The sequence below is a fragment of the Danio rerio genome, chromosome 4, assembly GCF_049306965.1.
Source record: "Danio rerio strain Tuebingen ecotype United States chromosome 4, GRCz12tu, whole genome shotgun sequence".
In the NCBI taxonomy this organism is placed as follows: Eukaryota; Metazoa; Chordata; class Actinopteri; order Cypriniformes; family Danionidae; genus Danio; species Danio rerio.
Window position 1 is genome coordinate 43,436,158 of NC_133179.1, and position 19,989 is coordinate 43,456,146.

General features: G+C 36.3%; 2 protein-coding genes across 3 annotated transcripts in view; both read right to left on the minus strand.

The window, feature by feature from the left end:
- Positions 1 to 19,989, minus strand: part of LOC137491225 (uncharacterized) — a 482,468-nt gene that overhangs the window by 209,487 nt on the left and 252,992 nt on the right. The gene's annotated exons all lie outside the window — the stretch shown is intronic.
- LOC137491235 (uncharacterized) lies at positions 7,112 to 13,459 on the minus strand. Of its 2 annotated transcripts, XM_073947937.1 has the most exons (4): positions 13,421 to 13,459; positions 12,821 to 12,970; positions 8,782 to 9,010; positions 7,112 to 8,700 (listed from the first exon to the last, which is right to left on the minus strand). In XM_073947937.1, the coding sequence occupies exons 2-4, from the start codon at positions 12,903 to 12,905 to the stop codon at positions 8,214 to 8,216; spliced, it is 801 nt and encodes a 266-aa protein (XP_073804038.1). In that variant the 5' UTR covers positions 12,906 to 12,970; positions 13,421 to 13,459; the 3' UTR covers positions 7,112 to 8,213. The 2 variants fall into 2 exon arrangements, with proteins under 2 accessions (XP_073804038.1, XP_073804037.1); XM_073947936.1 differs by having other exon boundaries at positions 7,112 to 9,010.

Genomic DNA, 19,989 nt, shown 5'->3' on the forward strand with positions numbered 1-19,989 from the left:
CAAAACAAGAGGAACGCAGACCATTAGTTATTACTGCAGAAAGAGGGCCATTATATAACAATTTGATCCAACTAATGAAATTGTTACCCAGACCGAATTTAGATAGTGTGAGGAACAAATAAGGCCACTCAACTCGATCAAATGCTTTTTCTGCATCCATTGAAATGACAAGACTCTCCATCTTCTGCTGATGTGAAAGTTCAATAATATTTAATAATCTGCGAATACTGTTACCAGCAGTGGTGGTAAGAGTACAAAAAAAATTGTACTCAATTACAAGTACTGTTACATTGCTGAAATTGTACTCAATTACAAGTAAAAGTACTGGTGTTAAAAAGTACTCAAGTAAAAGTACAAATTACTCTTCGTAAAAACTACTCAAATTACAAAATTACAAATTACTTTTTTAGCTTGGCGATATTGGTGGAATTATCCATGAATGCGGAGTCAGACAAGATTCAGGCAGTAAAACACATTTTACATAACACATCTAAAGATACTATAAACACTTTTAAAACTGTGTAAACAGCATTAATTATAGATTATAATTATAGAGCACCTATAGAGGAAACCCACGCCAACATGGGGAGAACATGCAAACTCCACACAGAAACACCAACTGACTCAGCCAGGGCTTGAACCAACAAACTTCTTGCTTTGAGGCGATAGCAATACCCACTGCGCACCATGATTATTTTACAAAAACAATGTTTTGCTATTTTGAGTATAAAGATAGCAGAAATATGCACAAATGCACGACTTTTTATCATTTCAAATGATGCCTTTCTATCTGTACGATCAATAGATGATGTAATAAATAAAAAAAAAAACACTTGCAAATTATGGAGAAACTTTGTTAATTACCTAATTCGCGAACTGAACCGTCAGAAACCACAGAACAACACTGCCTAGTGCCTAAACATATTATTTATAAATTAAATATCACACAAATTAAGTTGTCTTCTTACCATAATGTTTTTTTTTCAGATTATAGACTGAAGTCTTGTAAAAAAAGGGTTTCTGTAGATATCATAATGTCAAATGTAAGACTTTTTAAGACTACGTCATATCTTTAATATTGTTCAAGATTTTAAAAATAATTATTTCTCGTTATTTTATAATTTATTATGATTACAAAGTTGGGTGACGGGGTGGCGCTGTGGGTAGCGCTCTCGACTCAAGACAAAAAGGTCGCTGGTTCAAGCCTTGGCAGGGTCAGTTGGCATTTCTGTGTGGAGTTTGCATGTTCTCCCCGTGTTGCGTGGGTTTGCTCAAGATGCTCCGGTTTTCCCCACAGTCTAAACACATGCATTTTAGGTAAATTAGGTAAGCTAAATTGTCTGTTGTTGTAAATGAGAACAGGTTGCAGCTGGAAGGGCATCCGCTGTGTAAAACAATTGCTGGATAAATTGGCGGTTCATTCCGCTGTGGCGACCCCAGATTAATAAAGGAACTAAGCCAAAAAGAAAATTAATGATTATAAAGTTTTTTAACTATTTAAGATTTTTTAAATCAAAGTTTGATGCATCACTCACTTTTGTTTATATCTCGGACAGTTCTACCTATTAAAGTTAAATTTCAATGGCAACAGAACATGGGTTACTCTACAATTATTTTTTTATTCTGGCAAGAATAATAGCAAAAAAAAAAAAAAAAAACATTTTTTGCCCACTCAACAATTGACACATTATTGTCTGGCTAGTTTCTGTCCTCTACTAATGAGCTGAAAAGGCAATAATGGTCCAACAATCCTGTCCATCATCACCAATAAAGCCTAGAAATTGGGCATCAGTTTACTGTAAGTCGATGGGTTCATATATTATTGTCCAGTTATTAAATACCTAATTTGTTACTTAATTTTTGTTACATTGCTTTAACTTCAAAATGATACATCAGTGTAAAACCTATAAATGGTGGAAAAACATATTCTGTAATATTAAAACCACCTGGGTCTCCACTTTTGCCATGGCCTCTTTTTTGTTGTAACAAACTTATCCCCCAGGTTTTTCCAAACTTTAACAAAACACTTCATTTCCATTGCTGTTGCAATTTCTAGCCAAGAATTATTGGTCATCTGGTCATCTCTATGCTGATCACGCATGGTCGGATAGTTAAGATGTCTGTACAGTCGTACTGTTACAGACAAAATCTCTTCAAAGCGATTCAAATTCAACTCAAATCAAGCGCGGCGCCGCGCGAACTGTTCACCCGAAATCATGTCGCGCGCGTCCAAAGTGAACCTCCGCAAACACGGCGATGACGTCACATTCGCCGCGCGCACTGAGCTATTGCATGCTGGTATTATTTGTAGTTTTAATACTGCAAATCACAATAGGACTAGTGAAATAAAGAACTACACCACCACGAAACCAAGCAACAACAACAAAATAATTTAAATGAGCATTAGGAGTAGCGATACATGTACATTGGAAAAATAAGACCTGTGCAAACATATTTCAGACCTAGAACAGCGAATTTAAGACTTTTTAAGGCCTAAAATTTAGATGTTTATATTTTAGACATTTTAAGACCCCACGGAAACCCTGTGTAACCCGGATGGCACAGCAGAGGGCAGGTTTCATCCACTTGTTTTTTGCGCTTTTTGGATATGCACATAAAAACGGTTGATGGAAACGCTATAATGCTCATATATTTTGAAAATGTGTGTGAGTGGACAAACCAGCAGGCTAAGCACATTGTAAAACATCTAAATTGTTGTTTTGGTCATTCTAAACCGCCTTAACCGTTTCAGTATTATATTATATTAATAATGACCTCCAGAATTGTCAAGAGTTTCTGCACTCCGTGTCTCGCGCCTTCAAACGCCAGCGCGCGATCACTGCGTGCAGAATTGCCTTCTAATGCGCAAGTCACTTATTAAATGAAGATAATTTATTAACGGAGCTGCTCCTACTGATGCAAATTCTGTTTTTACTTTTGATATTTGTCGCCAGTTAATCAGAAGATGGCAATTTTGTTCTCTTTGACTTGATGGACAGAAAAGCTGCTTTATTTGCTGTCTTTTATGCGATATTCCAGTTTTGAGCATATATTTAATTAGCATTTTAGATGATAACATAGCTATTCACACCAGCGCATCTATCCCCTTTCTTCCCTATATACCTGTAGGTGAACAGCTCCTCAGGGTGTGGCCATGCATTCATCCTCTGCTATTTCTTCCTCATTTCTTCTGTCTTTAATCTCCATATGTCAATTGATAACTTTGTGACTGTATGATGACGGTCACGTAAATCTGCAGTAGCCTGAACTTGTTTTTCGGTTCAAATAATGTAGCAGGCTTTTCATTGGTCCGTTAAGATCAGCTTTTTTTATTGGCTACCGAAATGCTGGTCAGTGCGTGGCTGAAATATTAATTTATTTACAGTACTCTGTAACGAATTGTGATTTTAAAAGTAACGAAGTAGATTGCTCAGCTTAATTTTTACTCAAGTACAAGTAAAATTACAGGCTTAAAATTCTACTCATGAAAGTACAATTACCCCAAAAATGTACTTAATTACAGTAACGTGAGTAGTTGTAATTCGTTACTCCCACCACTGGTTACCAGAGCTACGTCCTTTAATGAAACCTGTTTGATCTTCTTTTATAAGTTGAGGTAGTAATACTTCAAGCCTTGTAGCAAGGATTTTAGCAAGAATTTTTAAGTCACAATTTAATAAAGATATTGGCCTATAAGAGGCACAGTCCTCTGGTTGTTTCCCTTTTTTAAGTAACAGGGAGATATTAGCTTCCCTTAAAGAAGGGGGAAGAATACCATTCTCCAAGGAATGATTAAACATTTCTAAAAGAGGATCCACTAAAATGTTTTGAAACTCTGTGTAAAATTCCTTACTCAATCCATCTGGACCAGGAGCTTTCCCAGTTTGTAGGTTCCTGATTGCTGTTAATACCTCCTCCCTTGTAATAGGACCATCAAGAGTGATTTTCTGATGTTCAGCTATAGAGGGTAATTTAATTTTAGAAAAAAATACATCCATAAGTTCTAATGAATTACATGGGGATTCTGATTTATAAAGGGTTTTTAAAAAGTTAGCAAATGTATTATTGATGAGTGTAACATCAGAGGATGGATGCCCCCGATCATCCTTGATAGAAGACACCAACTGAGAATCTGTTTTTTTCTTAGTAAGATAAGCCAGGTATTTCCCTGGCTTATCACCATGTTCATAGAACCTTTGCTTAGCAAATCTAACTTTCCTCTCAGCAGACCTTATATGCAATGACTCTAACGCAGAGCGTAAGGCAGTAATTTCTTTTAATTTATTTGGTCTAGGATTCTGGACATAATCCCCCTCTGCCCGCCTAAGTTTTGCATCTACAATGTCCTTTTGTTCTGTTTGTCTCCGCCTCTTACTAGCTGTAAAAGAAATTATAAGACCCCTTTAAAATGCCTTAATCGTTTCCCATAGCAAAGATTTATCTTCTGTAGAAGAAGAATTTATAGTAAAAAATGACTGGAATTCGGACATAAAATAAGAACAAAAATCACTATCTTTGAGAATTAAAGGGTTAAATCTCCAATACCTAGTTTGATTTATAGAGCTCCGTAACCTTAATTGTAGGAAAAGAGCAGCATGATCTGATATTATAATATTACAGATGCTGCTGTTATCTATAAATTGTAGTATCCCTTTAGGCACAAGAAAATAATCTATTCTTGTGTGGCTACTATGTTGTTTCGAGTAGAAAGTAAATTCTTTATCAGCAGGATGCTGTGCCCCCCACACATCCACATAGTCTAAATCTTCACATAAGGAATTAATGAATTTTTCCTGAAATGAGGGAGCTAAGCCTGAAGGAAATTTTTCCATAAGTGGGTTAAAAAATCTTGTTAAAAAATCACATTGATGGCCAGGGGGAAAATATACATTCATAATAGCAATTTCTTCCCCCTGCAACATACCCTTCACAATCAAATAACATCCATTTTTATCTTTAATACAATTTACCAATCTAAATGGTAAAGACTTTTTGAATAGGATGGCCACTCCTCGGCTCCTTGATGTAAATGAAGAAAAAAAAACTTGACTAAAACCTAACTGTTGCAACTTAAGATGTTCTTTATCATCAAGGTGAGTTTCTTGAAGGAGGGCTATATCAACGTTCTCCTTCCTAAGAAATGTGAGCACTGATTTCCTCTTCACAGGTGTATGTATCCCATTAACGTTCCATGAGCAAATCCTAAGCATACTAATAATGGCCATTTTAAAAGTATAACGTACAATAAGTTTATACAATAGAGAAAAAAAGCCAAGCAATCCATCAATTGTGCAGAATCGGTGTCCGCGATTACATTAATTAATATATTAACCTAACTTATATAGATAATATATTCAAAATACCAAAGTCAGGGAATATTTTGTTAGATATGGACAACAAAATTAATTATATATCACGTTTAACAAATATAGAATGATTAGATCCAGCAGGAGTTCCTTGATGAACAGCCCTACGTGCACAGCTCTCATATGAGTATGAGCTCAAGGCACGCTGCAGCGCATGCCAGAGTGTGTGTCTGTGTGTGGTCACGTGATATGCGTTTTCACCATTTTAATGTAGACAGAGAGCTGTTCATAAATGCTGGGTGAAACGCTAGTGTGGACGCGGATCGTTTTCATTCTAAAAAGCCGTTTTAAAACTAAAGCGCACTAGTGTAAACGGGGCCTTAGATTAAGAGTTTGGAGCAACACAGTCCATTACATGAAGTTTACTGACATCATTTGTGGTGGGCAAAGGGGTATAGGCCAGTAATCTACTATCCTTCTAATTATATATATATATATATATATATATATATATATATATATATATATATATATATATATATATATATATATTTTTTTTTTTTTAGTTATCGAATCTAATTGGCTAATATGCAATATCCTAATCAGCACTGATCAGCCTCTTCATCGGGGTTTAATCACTCTGCCAGCTGGAGCGAATGTCAAATTTGTTAATAAACTCGACTGGACTGTTGAGCCGGACCACTAGCCTATTTTTGAGATTTTTTTGGCGAGAATGTTCGTCTACTTAAGGGTTGCGGCTATTTGTTTTGATGACCTAGGACTCTGAGATTATATTGTCAAGAGCACTCCTCTGGTGGACACATTCTGGAGTCTGATGTATGACTTTATAGTAGTAAAATGTGGGCAAAGAATTGTTTTGAGTATATATAACGACTATTAATGCAATGCATGAAGTCGTGGTCGTGTACCCCATATCTAGAGCAAGACCAGCATTTGTGGTTCAAAAGCACTAATTGCATTCCTTATAGACAATAACCCGTCTTTTTTCCCCTTTATTTCACCTCACATTTAATTCTGTTCTTATTCCAGTGATTAGTTACAGGAGGCCAGTGCCGCCCCACTGCTTTTTGACACACCTCCAAGTGTTTCAACTAGGTCCGGTACTCGACCTAAAAGAGGTCTGCTTGTGTGGTTTCTCCCTCTTTCTAATATTACGCCGTGTCCAAGGCCAGCTCCGCACGTATTTGTTTTAAAAGACGGCAATTAATTATGAAAGTTGTCACTCATAAGTAGAGCCATCTGAAGCTAACGTTAGTACCTGTGGTCTCATTGGGAGAAAGGTACTTGTACAATTGTTAAATACAGTTTTTATGGACTTACTGGTCTCTTCATTACCTGGCTAGCACGTTTTAGCGCCCTTTCCCTTCAACAGACTGATGTGTCACTTTTGACAGAGAAAGTTAAGAGGTCCGTTAAACTCACATTATAGCCTGAGAAATTAAAAACCAACGATGGTGCAGCTTCAGGTCTCAGTCTGTTGGTGCAACGACTGACTAATTTTTCTGACTCAAAGATCTTCTCAGTGTAATCTTCCTCCAAAAAATGATCACTGCATACTTGTGCCTCTGGGCCCATAGGAGGGTTTTTCCTTTTTATCGCCGCTAGCCAGTGAAGCAGTGTTGTTCTGCGTTTATGTGGCAGTTTATGAAAATAACTAATTTGCCCTTAGCTTTTACACTGTAGAAATTATTTTTACATCCAGAAGCAATACAGTGGTGCCCATTGATGGCCCATTGCCAGACATTGATGGAAATGGTGAGATTGACGAGTAAACATCCATAATGTAAGTAGTGTATGGAAATATATTTTTATATTGAATTGCAGATTTAAAATACATACAGTATACAATAGGGGTTCATAATTTAACAAGTTGTAAACCTTTTATTCATTAAACACCCCAAATAAAACCAAAGACTGAATAAGAGTACTAATGTACTTAGGTGCATGTACATTTGCAGGTTGCATTAGGTTGTCACCACCCTTGCAAAATTCTTTATATGTATACAATACTTGAAGAAAAGTACATCGTAAACTCAATATACTTACGTGGTTCTTTGCGTGTTGAATATCTTATTGTTACCCCCTTCTTATCCAAACATTATGGTTTGTTTCTTTGCAATTTAAAGAGAAGTACACCGTAAATTCAATATACTTACGGGGTACTTTTCGTGTTGAATATCTGGTAGTTACTCCCTTATTGCCCAAGCATTACAGTTTGTTTCCTTTATATCCACACATGTTATTTATACTTAAACTGTACATACAGAAAATTACACCGTTATTTCACTGTACTTGCGTGGTAATTTTCGTGTTTAATATCTGGTTGTTACCCTCTTAACACTCAAGCTTTACAGTTTGTTCCCTAATACCTACATATACGTTTATTAAACTTATACAATATGTACAGAAATGTACACTGTTATTTCACTGTACTTACGCGGTACTTTGCGGGTTGTAAAAGAAAGTGTTACCTAAAAGTCTTCTCACTCAAGCACATATACTCGTTAACACCAGTGTGGATCTTCATGTGTTCATTAAGGTTTGCTGATCGGCTGAAACTCATCCCACACCAAAGCTGCGGTCACACTAGAGTTGTATGTTGTATGGTGCTGCGAAAAGGGGTGGAATTAAAAAAGATGATTAGATATTAAAAAGGTGAGCGATTAGTCCATATTTTAAATTTCTGTCCAGAGAGGTCATGTTTTGATCTTCCATTGGTCTCGCACAGTCAAGTGATGCAATTTTGCAGGTCAGAATTCACCAAGCTTGAACTTTGCAATGCAGTCAACTGCGAAACGTGATGCACAAACTTGCGTTTCCGGTCTGACACATTTGTGTGCCTATGAATGGAAGTCTATGGGGAGAAACGTCCAATATGACCGCGGCTTAAGTGCAAATGAACAATTTCTTTCCAGTGTGAATCATCATGTGTAGTTTAAGGGATGATGAGTGGATGAAACTCTTCCCACACTGAGTGCAAGTGAATGATTTCTCTCTAGTGTGGACCCTCATGTGTAGATTAAGGTGTGATAATTGGCTAAAACTCTTCCCACACTGAGTGCATGTAAATGGTTTCTCTCCAGTGTGGATCCTCATGTGTTTATAAAAGTTTGAAGAGCAGCGGAAACTCTTCCCACACTGAGTGCATGTGAATGGTTTCTCTCCAGTGTGGATCCTCATGTGGTTATAAAGGGATGATGATTGGCTGAAACTCTTCCCACACTGAGTGCATGTGAATGGTTTCTCTCCGGTGTGGATCCGCATGTGTAGATTAAGGTATGATGATTGGCTGAAACTCTTCCCACACTGAGTGCATGTAAATGGTTTCACTCCAGTGTGGATCCTCATGTGTTGATAAAGGTTCGAAGTGCAACTGAAACTCTTACCACACTGAGAGCACGTGAATGGTTTCTCTCCAGTGTGGATCCTCATGTGGTTATAAAGGGAAGATGACAGGCTGAAACTCTTCCCACACTCAGTGCATGTGAATGGTCTCTCTCCAGTGTGGATCATCATGTGAATATTAAGTTTGCTTTTGCTTGCAAAACTCTTTCCACACTGAGAGCACATGAAATGATTCTTGTCTCTCCTTTTCAAAATATCATCAGTCTGTAAATGAGTTTTTTCCTCAATTTTAACATGATGTTCCTCCTCTTTACACCCCTCATTCTCTTCAATTAGGTCTGAAATAAATAAAAAATTTGTTTTCATTAATTCTTAAAAACTCTTATCAAAAGCTGAAAAGTGAAAAGACACTGGAAACATTGGCTACACACACTGTAATTTTAATGCACATTAAATGTAAAATAAATCAGATCATATTTTGTTCGGTCCTTTAACGTGTACACATTTAAGCAGATTCAAATCAATTTATCTTTATCTAGTATTTTTTACAATGTAAATTATATCAAAGCAGAAGTTATGGTAAATTGAAACTGTGTCAGTCCAGTTTTCAGAGTTTCTTACATAATTGATCAAAAGTCATTTGGTCATATTGATATGGGTGCTTTCACACCTGTGAATCGATTCAGTTGTTCCGAAACAGAGATTACAATTGTTACATTGTTGCTTTTTGCTCTTGGAGAGGTTAGCTTTTAAACTGCAAAGTTTCTAATCGGACCAAAAGAGCTAAAACAAGTCACGTGTGAGTAAACTCTCCTTACATTGGTCAGAGTGTCAGGGTTTATTTTGCAGCGTCCCGCTCAGCTGTCAGGAGAGGTGGTGGTTTGGTGGTGATTGACAGGGTGCGCGCGCGTGACGTGTCTGAGGGTAGACGCGGTGGGGAGGGGTGAGGGTGTGCGACGTAGCCTATTTGAGGACCGGGAGGGAGACGCAAGATTACCAGGAGATCATCACTCGTTTGCGGGCATCCGGAGACTCGCTAAACTTCCCGCCCTACTCATAATTCTCTCTTCATATAGCCGTAAGCCTTATACATATCCATAAAACACTGTGATATAACCGCACTCAGATCAGATCGCTTTCTCACTGCAGTCGAACCGCTCCAGGGTTCGTTTCAATCAAGCCGAGACCGCCTCATTCAAGCGATCTCGGAGCGATTACTTTGGCGCGGAACAGAGCGTGATTGCCCTGTTCACATATGCCAATCGAACCGCGCTAACTGGGCAAACGAGATATATTCCGAAACAAAATTGTAGGTGTGAAAGCACCCTAAGACACAGATTTGAAAGCTGTAAATGGCCTCTTTTTATTCATTTTTATTCATAATTACAACAAAATGTTTTTCAAAAATGTGTAAAGCAGACAGGGAACACTAGTTCATTCTGTGGCTGACTGGCAAACACACCAGAAAAAAAGTTCTGGGGTAACAACTGAACAAAAAGCAGAATATTAGCCTCGCAGACATGATATATACCTGTACAGCATCTGCATAAAGGCTGGAATTTGCACCTTTCCCCTCGTGTGCTGTTGGGTCATTTTCATCTATTCTGGGGGGATTTTGAGAGATAAAACTTTCTCTGTGTTTCAGCAAACGGACTGATATTTGGGGACATCTTATTCTGACATATTCTGGAACAATGCTTTGAAAAAAAAAAACTCAATACAATCTGGCTAAATTTACTCCCTTTTCATTATATTCATGACTTTTCTTTCTCCATTGGTCTCTATTATAACAAAAAAAATGTATTGCAAAGCCATGACAGCATATAATCATGCATTTATGATTTTTGTTGTTTTCTGTGATGACAGTCAACATAGTTTAATTGTTCTCCATCCATGGGACGGCAAAAAGGAAATGGGTGAGAGTATAAAGGAAGAGGAGGAGAGTTGAAGAGGTTGACTGAACTGTTGCAGTGCAGGGAAACGAGAAGAGAAACCAGGTCGAGACGAGCAGTGTAAACTTAACAAATGGCTGTGAGAAACAAAAAGCAAAAGTATGTATTGAAGCAACAGGGCAAAGACTGCTGTCTTATTACTGAAGTGCTCGTGACGTCGGCAAAGACTTCAGTGCAGTGTATCCTGAACAAAATCAACTTACCAATTTACCTCGCTGGCATGGAGTCAGCTGCCGACTCACCAGCCCGGTTCAATATTCGGTTCAATCCCGGTTCAGCCCGGTTCAACCTTCCCATCCACACCTCCACATTCGCCATTTCCCTTGATCCCTCCGCTCCGTGGATAAGAAGCAAAAGCTTTTGTTTTCTTTGACCAAATTCTCATTTTGTTTCTCTTGTTAAGTTTTCTCCCCAGACTATTATTATCAGTATTATTTTTCGTTTTCAATTCTGACGAATCTGCTGGCCTGAAATAATTTGCATTTTTTTTCTTTTGACGCGAATGGTGCGGTGTGAATGGCACAATACACATGAATGACGCGGTGCGAATTGAGCGTTTTGCGCGTTTCACGTGAAATGCTTGAGTTCAAAAATATGAACTTTAGCGGACATTCACACTGCATTAACCAATCAGGAGCTTGCTCTTGTGGGGGCGTGATTGTGACGTAGCACCTATTGTTGGTGTCCCGGGGGAAATTGGCTGGGTCAATTGGCATTTCTCTGTGGAGTTTGCATGTTCTCCCTGCATTCGCGTGGGTTTCCCCCACAGTCCAAAGACATGTGGTACAGGTCAATTGGGTGGGCTAAATTGTTTGTAGTGTAGGAGTGTGTATGGATGTTTCCCCAGAGATGGGTTGCGGCTGGAAGGGCATTCACTGCGTAAAACATGTGCTGGATAAGTTTGCAGTCCATTCCACTGTGGCGACCCCTGATAAATTAAGAGACTAAGCCGAAAAGAAAAGGAATGAATGTTTTTACTTATGTTATATAGCGCCAGTGCTCAAGGATGCAACAAACAGTAGGAGAACGAGAAAAGCAATAACTTTAAGAGTGCGGTTCACTTGGGCTTTGGCGCGGTACGCTTGTAGTGTGAGTGCAAAACGCACCAAAGCCTGAAACTGAAAGCTTGACGTGACTTTTATGTGACTGTTTCATATAGATTTATTAATCAATCTTACTGTTGAATGAACGCAAACTGTCGTAGTTTATTAAATTAACAAACCCCTCACTGCAAGACAGCTGCGCACCTTCAGCAAACCTCCTCATTCTTGCAGCACGAGTACTTTATGATTTTTTATGAGCGCCAAAAGTGGTGGATCTGTTCGGCGAAATATCTGACTGCATGTCACCGCATCCCTAAAGATCCCACGACTGGCACGATATAACTAAAGAAATCTCCACTGTGCTGAGCAAGAATGCTCACTGAACAGCGCAGCATCGATGACGTAAGTGTGCCCAGGCCCGATTGTCGGGGGAAATGGGAGGGGGGACAAGCGTGCTTTGGCCCGGTTCGAGGCAACTGTACATAGTGTGAGTACGGCTTAATAATACATAAAAAAGAATGACAAAAGACATGAGAACAAGTAACAAGAAAGTGTAATGGAAATTCATTTTTAGATGAGCTTTATATGTTAGAAACTTGTCTAAGACTCATTATTACATGTGTGTGTATCTGTGTTCTCCATATGTTCATCATAAAACCTATGTGTAAATTTTTTATAGATAACTATATTTCTTTAGGTGAAAGCTTTTTCCTTATCCTAAGAAGGATGTGTGGTTGTTATGAGCATATCGAACAGCAGAAGACGCCTGACGTAATTGTAGATGAGGCCTTATTGGGAGTTGACCTCGTAAGCAGTACAAACCAGATAAAAAGGTGAACACACTTTGCTTTAGTATCTCACTTTGCAGAAACTGTTGTTGCTGTATGACTGTGATCTTCTTTATAAAGAATAAAACTTGTAAAAGACATCCCGGGTAAGACTTTGTTTCTTGACCACTGAGAGAGCCTCCTTAGAGAAAATAGCCACTACAAAAGAAACTCATTCCTGTCTTTCAATAAGTGCTTATGTGCATTTAGGAGAGCTAGACAGCACACTCGGGGCTGCAACATGGATTAATTTAGTATTCTTATTATTAAAATATATCTGAATGAGGATTAAATGACTGAGTTGGTCTTTGAGAATGAAAACCAACCTGTTTGTTCCTGCAGATCTTCCTGTTTGACTGTGAATGTTTCTTCAATCTTCACATCTTCACACTCCTCTTTAATAAACGCCATCTTTATAACAGTGTGGAGATCAGTCGCTTCAGCAGGAGTTTTTCTCTGCGTTTGGACACTTTATCCTGTTTAAAATGAACAAAACAATAAAAATGTCTTGTTTAAAATAAATAAAACAATGAACAGAAACAAAATAACTTCTCTTCAACACTTGCTTCAACAGTTTCTTTATATGAGAGTGATTAACAAAAAGAAATCAGTTAAGTCTGAGCAAGAAACAATAGCCATCAATGAACTGATTAAAACTAGTACTCCATTTCTTATATAAAGTGGTGTATACTTAGAATGAAATAATATTATGCTATTTAATAAATTAAATATTCATTAAAAGACGTATTACACACATCTCTGTAAACTTATTAAAACAATAGCCCTCATTACTGTGAGTAAAATAGTACTTTGTTGTATAAAGGGTCAAATAATAATGTCAACAGCAGGTGTATGAATAAGCATAGGATGAAAACCTAAAACTTTAATCAATCGGTTTATATTTATGTAAAAGTTTTTAAACAAACCTTTGTCCAGTTGAATCCAGCGCAAGAGTGGCGCAGCCTTATGACGTCATACGTCACGCCAAAATAAAAGTCTTTTCTTTTGTTTAGCTTTTTTGCCACTCACTGTTGCAGTCCTGACTTACTGCTATTTTTCTCCCTCGGTTTCTACTTCACACTTGCTTTCTCTCTCTCACACACAGACACAGATATTCAGTATTTGAAGTTAATAAAAACCTTTAATCTAACACTTTTAGGACAACTTTGAAAAACGTTTTTAGGGTCATTAACACCATAAAGTGCCTTTGAGACATTAACATTTTCAAGATTTTTAAAAAATGAATGTTGGTCAAGCTCCTGCACTTTTTACAAACAATCTACAAGCAGAAAAACAGGAAACAAACCTCAAACCCTTGTCAAAAAATCCTTAAGGATTCCAGTAGGATTTCTTTATAGGATTCCAATTAGAATTTCTATCATATTTTGGAACCTTTCCCAAAGGATTCCATGAGGATTTCTGTATTAGATTCCAACTGAAATTCTAAAAGGAATCCTATACAGAAATCCTATTGGAATTCTTTAGGAAAGTTTCCAAAACATGATAGAAATTCCAATAGGATTTCTGCATAGGATTCCATATAGAATTTCTATTTTGGAACCTTAAAACCTAAAGGAATCCATTCGATTTTCTAATACAACATAAAGGACAAGTATATGGGATTTTAATGAATTTTTTATGGAATCCTAAATGCAGACTTTTCTTTTGTATCTGTGACTGTCTTTTGAAAACTCAACTTGACACCTTAATAATTGTGCAACCTATATTAGAGAACAGCATTAGTGCACAAACCTTTGATAATATTGATTGGGCAACAAAATGATGTCCTGTTGTTTCAACATTGTTCATTTTTAATTCACTTTTCTTTTATATTTACAGATAAAAAATATTCACACACAAAGTTCTAAAAAAATTACACAAAATTGTGGTGTCTTTTTGTCATTTTGCACTCATCAGTGCATTTTTGGGAGAAGGCCTTCCTTATTTGGCTGGCTTCAACATTATATTTATTTTTGATGTAACCTGTCAGAGAAAAGAAAAGGAAACATATTTAGACACACCTCCATCTGACAGCAAAACACCCCCCAGCCACATCACTCAGCAGTACCCAAACCAGCCACGGGTTATTTAAAAATGTACATTTAAAAATGTTTACTTTATATTTGATTTAAGAGATGATTATAAACTGTTTAACAAAACTAATAACTAGCAGAGCAAAAATTAAACCTGACTCCACATAACACACATATTTAAATATTTATAAATTTATAAATGTCTGACCATAATGAATACCTAATTAATACCATTTATGTAGACTTATTTTATTTGAAATTTCTAATACATTTTTTTCCATCTGCCAAGTGACAAATACTCTGATAAATAATTGACAAATTTATTTTAACGCTAAATCTCAAGCACTGACATAGTTTTTAAAGTAGATAGCAAAGTGCTGAGTGTAATTATAAAATTTTTAATATCTTAAAATATGACAATATTGCCAAGATATTTTTTTAGGAAAAAAACTTACCGATAATGTCACAGACTTTATGGAGTCCAGTCGTGGCTTAACTGCTTTGTCTCTAAAGGCCTTTGAACATTTGCCATTGTAGCAGTGTGTACCAAGGTTGTTCCCTCCAAACACGGCTACTAGTAGATCTTTTGTGGCCTTTTTGGGGTCAGTCCAATGCAATGGGAAAACTGTTCACCTGTGATTTAATTATTGGGGCCAATTCTCACCTAAAAATAGTGATCAAAAAATTAACAAGAAAATAGTTTAAACATTTTTAGAGCTGCTTCAACAGCAAACGGTGAATTCTAAGATCAAGAACATCAAAGTTGTATAATCATAATAATGACAAAAATATGGACCTTCTGTTTCTTGCATTAAATAATAAATGCCATGGTCTGCTGAAATTATTGATTTTAATTGACTGGAATGTGTCCAATATAAGATATTAATTTAATATTTTTTTCATTCCTTTAATCAATCAGGGGCCACCACAGCGGAATGAACTGCCAACTTGTCCAGGATATGTTTTACACAGTGGATGCCCTTCCAGCTGCAACCCATCACTGGAAAACCATTCATACACACTTATTCACACATATACACTATAGACAATTTTTTAGCCTACCCAACTCACCTGTACCGCATGTTTTTGGACTTGTGGGGGAAACCGGAGCACCCGAAGTAAACCCACGTGAATGCAGGGAGAACATGCAAACTCCACACAGAAATGCCAACTGACCCAGCCGAGGCTCGAACCAGTGGCTTTCTTGCTGTAAGGCAACAGCACTACCTACTGCGCCACTGCGACTCCCTAATTTAATATGCATTATAGTATATTATTTATATATAATATTATATAATGTATGAACTGAATGCACAGGTAATTCCAGTCAGTTTTGATCAAAGTTCAAAATTAATACACTTCCCTTAAACATTAGAAGTAACCATAGTAAACCAAAGTTCCCTTGTAAAGCAAACACTGTTCACAATAATTTTGGCATTAAACAAAGTAATATGTTGTGCAATTTAGTAGACATCTGACAGAAATAAAGTCATGTATGTTAACAATAAGAAAAGATGATGTTTGTTGAGTTGTTTACAACAGGACAAAAAGAAAAGTTTTTTATGGAAATAAAAAAAAGCCATATAGTCCAGTCCAGGGGTGACCAACCCTGTTCCTGTAGATTTCAGTTGCAACCCTTATCAAACACACCTGCCTGTAATTATCAAGTGCTGTTCAGGTCCTAATTAACTGATTCAGGTGTGTTTGATCATGGTTTGAGCTGAACTCTTTAGGAAGGTCGATCTCCAGGAACAGGGTTGAGCACCCCTGGTCCAGTCCTACTATAACCAATAACTTATACACTGCAAATTTTAGAGAGTAGATTTAACTACCTAAGAGTTATAATTAACACTCCATCAGATTTTTTATGGGAACCACTATAAAAGTTTTAAAAATAAAATTATCAACACTGAGAGAGTGTTAATTGGCAAACTCTTATAGTGTAAAATATCGGTTTAATTTACGAAAAAATACCAGCAGCTGTGTTTACCAGAATATTTCTGTATACATTTACGAAAAATTACCATATTTCATGAACTGATACAATTTTTAGTTTACAAAATCATAGCTTAGTGCACAAAAGTGTAAAGTCATTAGATGTATTAATATGTTCATGTGTGATTGCAGTTAGCGACCAGATTTTGACTGCATTAGTAACTACACAGTTACCTTTAAACAAAAGAAGATGCAGCATAACATCAAATACATTTTGTTCATCTTGGACTTGAACACAGACACTACTATCCTCCACAATAGTGACACAAAAAAAACGTTTTGCTGTTTTATTTTTCCTTTCTTAATTTTACAGAAAAATACCAGCAGCTGTTGACAATAATCTGCTGTTTTTAAACATTTTGTATTTGTAAATTCAGTTTACAGAATATTTCTGTTGAAAATACATTCCACAGTCTGTATTTTTTATCGAACATACTTTTTTCCAACTGTTCACTAAAAACATTTGGTTTTCAATTTGAATGATCCTGACTTGACCCCTTTTTCTGGATTTCACACCTCCTGGCAATTTAAAATCGACATGTGTGTTTATCTGTGGAACTCTCCTGTAGTCCTGCAAATGGAATGAGCACCTAGATTATCAGATGACACAAAAAACACACTTCCTTTTACACAATCTCCTAACTGTTCAATATATACACCATGTGTTTTAAGAGTTTCAAAGTCTTGAACAAATTAGTGCAAGACAACCATGCTGTTTTACAGTGCTAGCCCCCTGCAGTGCTGGGTTATTGTGGGTGCAGTGGTGGGTTATTTTCGTTGCAGTGGTGGGTCTTGGAACAGAAACAAAGACGAACAAGACGATGACCAGATGAGGAATCAGGAAGGGTGGAGTACCTGGTCTGACTGTGACAGCTGTGAACTTAAAAAGGTGTATTCAGTAGTTCACTGTAGAACTTCTTAGTCAACTAAAGAGCTTCAAGTCAATTTAATTCATGGCCAAGCTTTACTGGTTTTAGATAAACTGAGAATATTTTTTCAGCTTAAAATTAAGGTGGCTGTTACTCCATCATTCTGAATAATCTCTCTATTTCTAATTATATCATCAAGGATTTTCAATGAATTAAAGTCAGTTTAAATGAGCAATTCAGCAACTAAGTTATTTTTACTGTAATTTATTTAATTTACTTTCTGTAATAAGCTGTTTGGTAAATCTCCTACTTTGATTTTTAAATCTCCATGTGTGTTTTGTGAAACTTGAAAAATGAAAGTTAAAAATAATAATTTTCTAAATAATTTGCATTACTTTAAACATTATAAATACATGTACAATGTTTAAAAAACTTGCAAAACTTTTAAACTTTCTTTTTAATAATTGTAAGAATCATTGTTAGTGACCAATAACATCAGATCATAGAAAAACAGCAGATCTCCATGCTGAAAATGCAGCTGTGAATCACAAGAATAAATGACATATAAAACGACAATTATCAAGAAAACAGTTTGTACTGGCCTCACTAACACTGGCTGCCTGACTGTTCAGTCAGCAACATAAAAGCATAAAGAACCACAGATGCAGTTTGAAGATCTGTCTTTTTTAAAATCTTAATTCTTTTTTGTAAAACAGTAAAAACAAAATCTCCTTGACTCTCTCATTTAAATCTTGAGCAGGGTGTTTTATCACATAATAATGTTCTCCTGATGAAATCAGCCATCATGAATGAGCAGTTATACAAAACAAAACTATTCTTTAACAGAAAAAATCGTTACATTTATCAAATCAGTTTACAAAAATTGAGCTTAAAGGGTATTACCCTTGATGGAAATATCTAAACTATTAGCAGAACCCTTTAACGCTGTTTATTTCCAAATGAAAGTGAAACTGAAAGCAACACTTTCCACTACTGACATCAACCAGGAGATGGCGCTCGGACACCACAGAAATTTAAACTCATTTTTAATGTGCCACACATATTGTCATTTCCCTTGATTCAGTCATACCTCAAATATTCTCCAATGCATGTATGATCTTCTAAGACTATGACACCGTTATTTATGCAAAATTCAGTAAATGACTAAATGCCTCTTAACTTATTTGCATAACCATGTAAACCTACCCCTAACACACACACATTCGCTGTTCTAATCTATTGGTTTATACACACACACACACACAAAATAGATTAGAAATTAAAATGTGTGTGTGTGTGTGTGTGTGTATGTGTTAGGGTTTGGTTTACATAGTTATGCACACACACACACACACACGCACACAAACACGTTTGTGTAATGTTTCAATACAATGGAATAGACACAGGACAATAACCATTTCCAATGTATAACGCAGTTTGGAAAAGTCAAGGTTTTAAAACTGCCAAAGGTTTCTGCTGTATCGTTCATACGGTGTATGTAAAGTTTTTTTTTTTTTTTTTTTAATTACGTTTTTTTTTTAGTACAACAGTATCTCCAGCACAAAAGATATCCAAAGATGCCATTTTAAAATGTAAAGAAGTTTTTGAAGCTAATAAAGACAGCAGAAGCCAATAATTCATTTTCTTTCTTTACTATTACCATCTTTACTATTCCAAAAAACTTTTAAATGTTTCTTCAAATTAAATATATCGTACTCAAAAGGGAAAAGGTTTTGTTTTTACTCAGACATTTAAAAATAATATATTTTAGAGCAGTAATCACAATATTGAGATACTGATTTTTTATCCAAGGTTATCATACCAGAATCTTATACCGGTCTATGTGTACAATGGAAAACACAGGAGTAATTGTATTAGCCTCGACCAACAGGTCAACAACACAAAACATTTTTTTTAATTTTTTTTTTTTATAAAATTCTGGCAGTAATTCGGGAAAGCTTGCATTTGACTATTACCACCAATGCACCAACATTATGATTTAGAACAATAACTTTCTAACGAGACCATTCATATATCCACAGCAAAACATAAGCAAATTAGAGACGTTAACACTCACTCCAGCCATTAAGAGTTAAGATCAGTATTCATGTAAGAACAACAAGTTGCTAACGAGACTTTTCATACCTCCATCACCCAGCAACATTAGCAAATTAGTACCGTTAACACCCACACCGGCCAACTATTGCAAGTTTAGATCAGTATACATGTGAGAAAAAATATGTTTCAATAAAATGTGTATGTACAGTTTATATGTATATTATTAACAACATATTTTGTTCCTACATATATGTAACAATATAGGAATAATATATATTAAAAATACATTTAACATCCAAAGTGGCAGCTTACATACAAAGCAATTAAATTAATTTTAAAAGATTTAAATTGAAGTGGCAAACAACTCAGGAAAGAGTTGTTTCCTATTCTTCCAGGTCCACTCGAGAGGTCTCCATGACCTCTGACCTGGCTGGGTAGATCCTGAGGAAACAAATGATTCGGCATACAGAAAAACAATCACGCACACATTACTCCAGATTTACTCTAAAGAGGGAGGACATCATGGTCATCATATAATCA

Coding starts and splice junctions, on each gene's coding strand:
- LOC137491235 (XM_073947936.1), bottom strand. CDS start 12,905: ATGGCGTTTATTAAAGAGGAGTGTGAAGATGTGAAGATTGAAGAAACA. Junction 9,011..12,820: donor AGATCTGCAGGAACAAACAG/GTTGGTTTTCAT, acceptor TATTTATTTCAG/ACCTAATTGAAGAGAATGAG.